The 9563-nt window shown below is 41.9% G+C and overlaps 1 protein-coding gene across 1 annotated transcript; it reads left to right on the top strand.

Annotated features, from left to right (window-relative positions):
• The first annotated feature begins 626 nt into the window (after nt 1-626).
• On the top strand, nt 627-3701 carry egr2b (early growth response 2b). Its single transcript, XM_088634936.1, has 2 exons — nt 627-1040; nt 1640-3701. The coding sequence occupies exons 1-2, from the start codon at nt 863-865 to the stop codon at nt 2767-2769; spliced, it is 1308 nt and encodes a 435-aa protein (XP_088491062.1). The 5' UTR covers nt 627-862; the 3' UTR covers nt 2770-3701.
• The last annotated feature ends 5862 nt before the right edge of the window (nt 3702-9563 follow it).

Raw genomic sequence — 9563 nt, 5'->3', positions numbered from 1 at the left:
ACTACTGCCTATGAAGAACGAACATAATTTCCACTTCCTACTGTATAAATAGCACCTCTACTTTCCACAAACACATTTAAATAGCACACTTTCCGCCACTAATTCATAAAAGGTGAAAATTCCGTGATTGTGCCTTTCATTTGATTGTGGTTTTCAGATGATAGCGAGAATTGAGTGGCTGTTCTGTGTATGCTCGGCACGGCTCGTTATTTTCCGACGCTCATTTTCCGGAATGGGCCCCATATATGGATTAATGGGTGTATCTTCAATTACCGGATAAGTGCCATGTATGGAGTAGGGGTTGAACCGGAATTTCTCACAGCAGAATTGAAATATCCTCCTTTCTAAATCACTACAAATACACGAATTTCAAAGATGCAAACTCAGATAAAGAAAAGGGTTCAAGGATATAATTCTAAATGAGCATCGGTAAACTTTTTCTCCTTTAATTCTGCTTTCCGCGAGGACTCTTCTGCTTGCGGGTGTCACAGACATCTCTCGCCCGAGGTTTCTCCATTGACAAGTCTCCTTTGATGTCGTCACAAAGCCTTCCAAGCCCATCCCAGTCCTTATATGGGCACTGACGTAGTGGGTATTCAAAGACACTCCATAAATACATAGTAGCACTCACCCAACCACCGAGATCTGTCATTCACTAAACAGATCGGCTACTGCGGATATCATTAGGTGTGTGTTTACAATACAACATATGACAGTGGCAGTGGAGTCTGCTTCTGTGACAGCAAATTTGAGTTAACGGTTTTCTTTTCGTTGAGGGAAGAAGAACAAATTCATACAACTATATAATAACTAAATACATACTTGCACACAACAAGCTTGTGCAAAGCCGATCACTGGCTAAATGATGACAGCCAAAACTCTGGAGAAAACCCCCGTATCGCTCAGTGGTTTTGTACACACTCTTCCTGAAAACATCTACTCAGTGGATGAGATCTCCACTACTTTACCAGCCTCCGTGGCAATCTTTCCAAATGGCGATTTAGGAGGGCATTTTGACCACATTAGCGGAGTTTCAGGAGGTAAGCTTCGCCTACAAAACTTTTTTTTTTCTTTTCAGGAGGGGAGGTGTGTACCGGTCTCCTAATGTACAGACAGCATCGTTGGAGTGTTTTTCATAATAGCATCACGGCTCCGCTGTTGATATTACAAGCTAATCAAATGCGATAAGCTGGAGAGGATGGAGGGAATGATTACAACTAGTCTGTTAACTGATGTGAAATTACTAGAGCGCCGCTAGAGCAGCTCAGCACGTTATCGACCCGGTCGCGTTTCTTGTCGCGGGCGCTAAACCAAGCTGCCTTAAAACAGGTGTTCATTCGAACCGCCAGTTGAGCGACGGCAGTCTGGTATCTGCGTATCGTTTACTTATTCTGAAATGAGTGTCGTTACGTCTTCTAGATAAAGTCGGGATATCAAGCGAACCTTAACAAGCATTCCCTAGACAATGATGCCTTTAACTCTCTTGCGCGTTCAAACAACAACAAATGAAAACTCTCGACCTGGGGGGACGCGAGGAGTTCAAAAGCCCGAGCAGCCGCTAACATCTCACATAGGAAAGCGAGCAGCAATACCTTCAAGATCGGTAACTAATTCTCTTTTTGTGTTTGTCATTTCACAGATGGCATGATCAATGGGGACATGAGCACAGAAAAAAGGTCTCTAGACTTGGCTTACTCCAGCAGCTTCGCCCAGCCTACAGCGCCTCGCAATCAGACTTTCACCTACATGGGAAAGTTCTCCATTGACTCTCAGTACCCAGGTAGTAACTGGAATCCGGAGAGCGTTATAAACATCGTCAGCGCTGGGATCCTGGGCATGAGTCAGCCTTCCTCGTCGTCCTCGTCACCGGCATCCTCGGTCTCACCGAACCATTTCTCCAGCACGCTGAGCTGCTCCATGGCACAGAACCAGCCCGAAATGGATCACCTCTATTCTCCGCCTCCTCCGTACTCGGGCTGCGGAGAGGTCTATCAAGACCCGTCCGCCTTTCTGTCCACGTCCACCTGCCCTATTTCGTACCCCCCTCCCTCCTACTCGTCGCCCAAGCCAGCTTCGGACAGCGCTCTCTTCCCCATTATCCCGGACTACTCTAGCCTGTTTCAGCCTCCGTGCCAGAGGGACATCCAGTCTGTCCCTGACCGCAAGCCTTTCCCATGCCCACTGGAGTCAATCAGGGTCCCACCGCCTCTCACCCCTCTGAACACTATAAGGAATTTTACGTTAGGGGGGCCAGCTGCAGATGGACCCAGGCTGCCAGCCGCTTACAGTCCTCAGAATCTACCCCTGAGACCTATCCTGCGGCCGAGGAAGTACCCGAATCGCCCCAGCAAGACCCCTGTCCATGAGCGGCCGTACCCATGCCCAGCGGAAGGCTGCGACAGGAGGTTCTCCCGCTCTGACGAACTGACCAGGCACATCCGAATTCACACCGGGCACAAGCCCTTCCAGTGCCGGATCTGCATGAGAAACTTCAGTCGCAGCGACCACCTCACCACCCATATCCGCACGCACACCGGCGAGAAGCCTTTCGCCTGTGATTTCTGCGGCAGAAAATTCGCCAGGAGCGACGAACGGAAGAGGCACACGAAAATCCACCTCAGACAGAAGGAAAGGAAATCGGCGTCGGTAGCCCCGACAAACACCGGAGCTCAGAATTCAGAAAGGTCGGTTAGTATTAGCACATCCTCTGGGGGCGTTTGCCAAACAGGTACCAACCAGCTTTCAGCGTGTCCCTCCAGGGCGGTCTGAATACGTAACAAACACTAATAGATCTACAACATCAATAACGATAAGGGTCATGTTCTAAAAGGAAGAGTACTTGAATGTTTTTTTTTTCTTCTGTAGAGATTTTGGATGTTACTAAAGCGCGTGAATATGTCCTGCGCTGGAACAAAATGTCAGACCCGCATCATCTCTATATTAATGTGCACTTTTGAGTTGCAGTTTAGCCTGCTGTAACTACGGCGCGCCTTGCTCTGTTTCCTTGGTTTTACTACAGACCACTGACTGATACGCACTTTGCTGTTTTAAGTATGTTAAACTTTTTTTATGAGCTTAGAAGACAATTGACGTCTAAAAGTGTTTATTTTTACAAGGGCAAAAGTTAAAATTGCTTATTCTACTTACTACCTAACAGTGTTTTCATACGTGTCTTGCTATAATAACTAATCGTTTTTTCTGTGTACTATGATAAATTGTCCCTATCAGCCCTTGATCTGAACCGGAGGAGTCTCGGAATGAATATGAAAGGGAAAATATAGATTTGCAATAATTGTGAATACAAATATTTTAAGTTATTTAAGAGGTCAAATGTGTTGGTGTAAAATTGCTTGTTGTTTGCTTTCCCGTTGTGCCTTGTTTTGCTAGGTCATCTACATCTTTATTTGTACATATTTCTAAGGACGTTTTCAACCAAGCTGTATAATATTCAAGCCGTTTAATATTTTTTAGAATTATATATTTTTGTACGCATTGTTTTGTGTCATTTTGAAAAGTGCTGCATTTGTAGTAAAGGGGGAATGTAAATACTTTATTACTCACGCCGATGTGACGTTTGTTTGCCCTGAATGTTTAATAAGACTGAAATCAATGTATTTGGTACAAAACCACTAACGAAGGTCAGTCACAGCGGATGTGTATTGTTTTATTGTCAATTAAAAAATAAACGATTTTGACCAGTATTCGGTGTTTTAAAGCATCATTACCTGCCAGTAGTTACAGTGAAGCAATGGAAAGAAGTATACAGACGTAAAAGTCTAAAATAAAGCTGTTTGCTTGGGGATTTCCCAATGAGCGCTCATATCAATTAATCTTGTGACTCACCGTTTCACAAGTGTATTCACCCACTCAAAGCACGCTCTGGTATTTGGAACAGCAAATAGTTCTAAAGTTTGAAGTCTGGACTTTTTTTTTCAAAACTGTTACGGCAAACCATCTTTAACAACCTTCGCGCTGCACTGTTGCATTTAAAGCTACAGCTACGCACGCAGTAAACAGGAAAGGCAATTTATTTTTAAAAAGCTACAGGCGGTGATTTTCAGAACAACAATGGGTAAACTTAACACTGAGCTGCAAGAAAAGACTCGGTAATATCCTTAGAACCTCCCTTCTGCGTTTCGAAGTCACCAGACTTACCCGCTTACAGTGTTTCTATAGATATATACTTGGGGGGAAGCACCGCGTTTCCCCCCTGTTTTTGTACAGTATATAGGGTATCAGTTTGGCCTTTTCTTTATTTTACAAAACAGTTGCACGTTTTCTTCAATGAGTGGTGAAGACAGTCATTAATACAGTTATGCTATAAATTGCAGGCAAATCCTCGTGAGGTAACCTAATCAGAGCGAAATCAGAAGTACAGTTTCCGGCGCGCTTCAGCTCCTGGTTCCCAATTGCGACTGCGCTTCGAGTACTGTGCATCGCAAGCCAACCAAGTAGTCTGAATTCCTCTCTGATTATGAGCTACTTGTGATTGGAAAGCAAGGAATCATACCTTTTATACTTTACCAAGTGCGCGCTTTTATTCAAGGGTGTACATAAAGTTTTTATATCATTTGCACATAACTGGGCAAGTGAAGGACTTGTGCTCATCCGTAAAGAGAATCGATCAATTTTGTTGATTTGCAACAGCTGTATAGACCTGCGTCCAAGACCGTAGGTTTCACATACTTACATGACTGATTTCACTTTATATCACCCATTGTAATTTTATGTGACTTACTGCGTGTAATTGTTGTCTGCGTTATGATTCATGTCGAAAGGCTTCACGAACTTGTCTATGGATGCAGGAATGAATGTAACGGGGACTCCGTTCATGATTTATGTAGTTCTGTCCGAACTTCCAGTGAGCTCATGATTTCATTATCAAGGACTATTATTTTTATTGTTATGGTTTTAATGATGGTAAGAAGGAGGAAGGGTGTGTAGTGTAGTCTAATATATTACATTTTTTCGAAATATTTATATTTCTTTGATCCAAAATACAAAAAAAATATAGGAAGTAGAAAACGCTCCTTACCGACTTCATCAAGTTGAAAACAGCCTGGGCATTTTAGAAATGGAATCTGGATGTTAGCATAACATCAAAATAAGCAGAGCCCTTTATTCATAACTACCGCCTAAAGTAACATATTGTGTTGCCAATATTGGTGTAATTCTTGAACAAACTATGTTTTCAGCAGTTAGGACAGAGGACTCTATCCGTAGGCCTGGAGAGTCCCGGCCAGTCGAGGTTAAAAAGAAATGATCAATTACTAAAAACCCTTCCTCCCCACCGTCGGTCCCTGGGAATCATGGGAAGGAACACTAATGAGCTCTTTGGCTTTTTAAAAGGGCGAGGGGCGCAGACGTTTAAAGAGACTTACAATTTGGGGTGGAGCGGTGACTCTGTGGCTAAGGATCTGCGCCTGTGGCTGGAAGGTTGCCAGTTCAAATCCTGCAGCTGGCAGAGGAATCCTACTCTGTTGGGCTCCTGAGCAAGGCCCTTAACCCCAACTGCTCCAGGGACACTGTACAAAGGCTGACCCTGTGCTCTGACCTCAGGCTCTCTCCCTATTTGTGTCTCATGGAGAGCAAGTTGGGGTATGTGAAAAGATGAATTCCTAATGCAAGAAATTGTATAGGGCTAATAAAGTGTTGTTAATTATCCCTTTTGCGAAAATCAGGTCAGTTTTAACAGGCGTGACTAGGACTATGTAAAACGTGCTAAGTGGTGTCAATTTCCACCAATTGTGCCAGCAGGGAGAATCAGAGACAGAGATGCACTTTCTGATACACTGTGAGAAAAAAATTGGGATTAGACATTCTTCCCTAAAGTAACAAATCTAATCCCACAATCCCCCCACATCTGCCAGAATAGGAACAGCTTCCAATCTTACTGGGGGAGGAAACTCAATAAAACTGGAGCCCAGTATGTGATCTCCCATCACATCCTGAGGAACACAGAGGGAGTCTGTCTCACCATATGTCCAATAATGTGTTTACACTATAAATGTATGTAATTTTTATGTTATTTGTAACTAGTTTGGCTACACCATAATTAATCGACCATGCCAATAAAGTTCCATGAATTCGAATTTGAAATGAAATGTATTTGAAATGACTTAATTGAACACACCACCTATTTAATTGATCATAGTTAAATTCTTCCAGGCCTTGAGAAGACAGTTAAAAGGCTGCCTATAAAACCTTGTGTACTGGGGCTCTCTGGGGACTCCATTACAGGAACCACACAGGTATCATGGTGTAACTATATTTAACAAAATCTAAGATGAGCTGAAACAACAACAATGACAACATAAAAAAAAGATGTAAACATTTGTCTTTACATCACAAACACATGCAAGCCAATGGGAAAAATGTACATTATGCATGTGCCACTTAAGGGGTGATCCTTAACAAAGGTAGCCAATTCTATCCATCAATCCATCCATTTCCTAACTGCTTTATCCAATTTAGGGTCACATGGGACACAGAGCATATCCCAGCAAGCAATGGGCATAAGGCAGGGTACACCATTGCAGAGCACACGCACACCAGAGCCGATTTCCCCATTGTTAACTGAACACTGTCTTTGGTCTGTGGGAGGAAACTGAAGCATCTTGGGGAAACCCACACAAACACAGAGAGAACACACAAACTCCACTCTAAAGCACCCCAGGAAATTAACCCAGGGCCCCAGTGAAGCAGCACTGCTTACCACTGCTCCACTGGGCCACCTTAGCCTGCTCATGAAAAAACCAAACAAGAAATGCAACACCATCATAATAAAATTCAGAACTAATAAGATAAATTAGGATGAGCAACCAGTTAACCACACATGATCCACCACACTGTTACATAAACTGCAAAAGATTAACGAAAGCAAAAACTTGCAATCAGATACATTATTTTGTTGTATTTATGTCGTTTTTTGCTAATGGCCAAGCAAAGATAAAAGAAACACTGCACAAAAATAATTACAATTTCAGAAACTCCACTTAAGGGGAATAAAAGGTTTACATTAAGACAAAATTTATAGTTAGGCAAGAGCTACTTTTATCATTTAATCTTTACAATAACTTAATTCTTTACTTTGATTGCTGACAAAAACTCAAAGGTTTACCTACTTATTATGTCTGCTGCTACTATGAAAAACAATAACAACTTCTAAGGGAAAAAGTGCAGAAATTACATATATGTTCAGTAGGGCCTGTAATGTTTATGGACTGTTCATAAATATTTCTCAGTTATGTCAAGGCAAGTGTCACATACACAACATAATGTATATAAAACTGCTTTTCACAAATCTATACCTTCCAAAAGCAATCTGGAACTTCAATATGGCATTTGTAAAATATAACATTTGGAAATAAGATATACAATGAGATAGAGACAAGGATGATTACCTAACTACTAAATGGGCCAAACGGAGGACTCTGGGTTTTATACTCTCTTATATAATTAACAGTAATTTGTTCTTGTAAGAATTGACTAATTACCTAACCATGGTCCACCAAAGCTTTTCAGTGTCACCCATAAAGCATACTACTCCTTCTAGTGATTTAAACTACAGCAGTCCTCTTCTGTGTTACAGCCATCTTCAGTTGTATTGTTTTCTGTATGGAACACATTTGAAATGTTTCTCAGCAGATTACACACTTAAAACGTAGTCCTGAAAAACAAACAAACAGAGCAAAACAACACACTGCGCCAGTATGTTCAGCAACCAAACCATTCCAAAAATGTCTACCCTAGCAGATGAGTTTGTGATCTTGCTCAATGTGGTTTAGGTTTTTCAAAATGGGAGAGGCATAAAACTAGGAATCCTCCAGAGGCATGGAGGGCAATGAACTGTGAGGTCAGACAGAATTGTAATTAGACAGACCACTAAGCCTCTTGTTGCTTGTCACTACACGTGTATAGCAAGAAAGCAAAACACAGGGAAAATAAACATAGATAATTATTGTGATAAAGACCCTTCCCCACCTTGTGTGAAAAATATTGTGAATATTTCAATACTGACAGCATAGCATGCAGCGTAGTGTTAGAACCTTACCTATAAGACTATCAGACTTGAGACTGCTGTGTACAGAATATATACAATGTATGTAAAATACAAATTCATGGATGCAAATATCTGGTAAACAAAAAGTCAAAAATGTCTGTAGATGCAGCTCTCAAAATTAAAGAAAATGCCATTTCTCTCATTTTCTTTCACTTGGCACAATATTTTCTTTGCTCATGACCTGGACTATTTTACTAAATTGAGCAGATGCTTAAGACACACCAGGCTAAAATACTCCAGCTCTACCCACATGACAGAAACCTTTCTCACTGCCTTATGCATTCCAGTATAACAGCACATACTATTCTCTAGGAAAATAAAAAATAATATCAAAAACAACCTTTGAAAATAAGCATGAAAGTGAAAAATGAATAAATAGCTGTTATAGAATCAGCTATTCATGTTGTGCTAATCATGTTGAAAAGTTTAATATTCCTATTTTCTAGAGGCAGCTTCTGCTGTTGAAGAGTTCGAATGTTGGCGTTAAATGGTGCATTCATAAGAATAAAAGAAATGTATCAGTTTCACGATCTACTCTGTGAAGTGACAGGACATATTTGTTACCAATGAAGTACAGTATGCTAAACTGTTAACTGAAACTACTTCAGTGGAAGACAGACCTAATCATCAGTTTGACAAAGCGGCTTTATAATTCTAGATTGACAATTAGAGGCAATTACACTGAGAACTGAACTGGGCATTATGACTGCCTTTACTGTTCACAATAGTTAGCAAAAATGGGTCAAATGCCACAAAAGCAAGCAGTGTGGACTTTTTAAAAGAAGTAATGTTACTGTAAATATATAGTAATTCTAATAACCATCCAATAAAATACACATACTTTATTTCAGCTCCATGAAAGTAAGGAAACCAGAGGAATTCATTCTAGAGTCCTGTCTGAGAGTGTCAAACTCATTAAATTTGACATAAAGCAGCAGGAAGTCACATTCACTACTAATGTCTCACTTAAGTAACTGCAGTCCTCCCAGAGGACCGTAGAGCACTTCACACACAGGAGACCACTTCTCCCACCACCGCAGTGCAGCACCAACCTGCACCAGCAGCTCCACTGCACTGCTCACCTGGCGGGGGAGTGAGAACTCACTGCACCAGCGACATCAGGGGAGAGCTGTAGGGATGCCGAAGTCACTCCTACCTTAACAGAGCCACGAGATCTTGAATGCTCAAGTAGTGAGGAGCTCAGTTCAACATCCCATTCAAAGGCTGATACCTGCTACAGCACAGCCCCTCAGGTCACTATAATAGGGCATCCGTCCATCCACTTTCTAACTGCTTTATCCAAAACAGGGTCGCGGGGGAGCTGGGGCCTATTCCGGCAGGGTACACCCTGGATGGGAGGCCTGTCCCTCAACGGACACACACAGAAGCCAACTAACCTACCAGCGTATTGTACCTTTGAACTACAGGAGGAAACCCATGTGAACCCAGGCAGAACACACAAACTCCACAGAGTTAGCACCCCAGGTCTGGAACTGAACCT

The sequence above is a fragment of the Lepisosteus platostomus genome, chromosome 6 (genome assembly GCF_059453375.1).
Source record: "Lepisosteus platostomus isolate fLepPlt1 chromosome 6, fLepPlt1.hap1, whole genome shotgun sequence".
NCBI lineage: Eukaryota > Metazoa > Chordata > Actinopteri > Semionotiformes > Lepisosteidae > Lepisosteus > Lepisosteus platostomus.
This window is presented reverse-complemented; position numbering and strand designations above follow the sequence as displayed.

Bases quoted from the DNA above. Each gene is read 5' to 3' on its own strand.
- egr2b (XM_088634936.1), top strand. From the start codon at position 863: ATGATGACAGCCAAAACTCTGGAGAAAACCCCCGTATCGCTCAGTGGT. The intron at 1,041-1,639 runs GTAAGCTTCGCC...GTCATTTCACAG, and splicing joins CATTAGCGGAGTTTCAGGAG to ATGGCATGATCAATGGGGAC.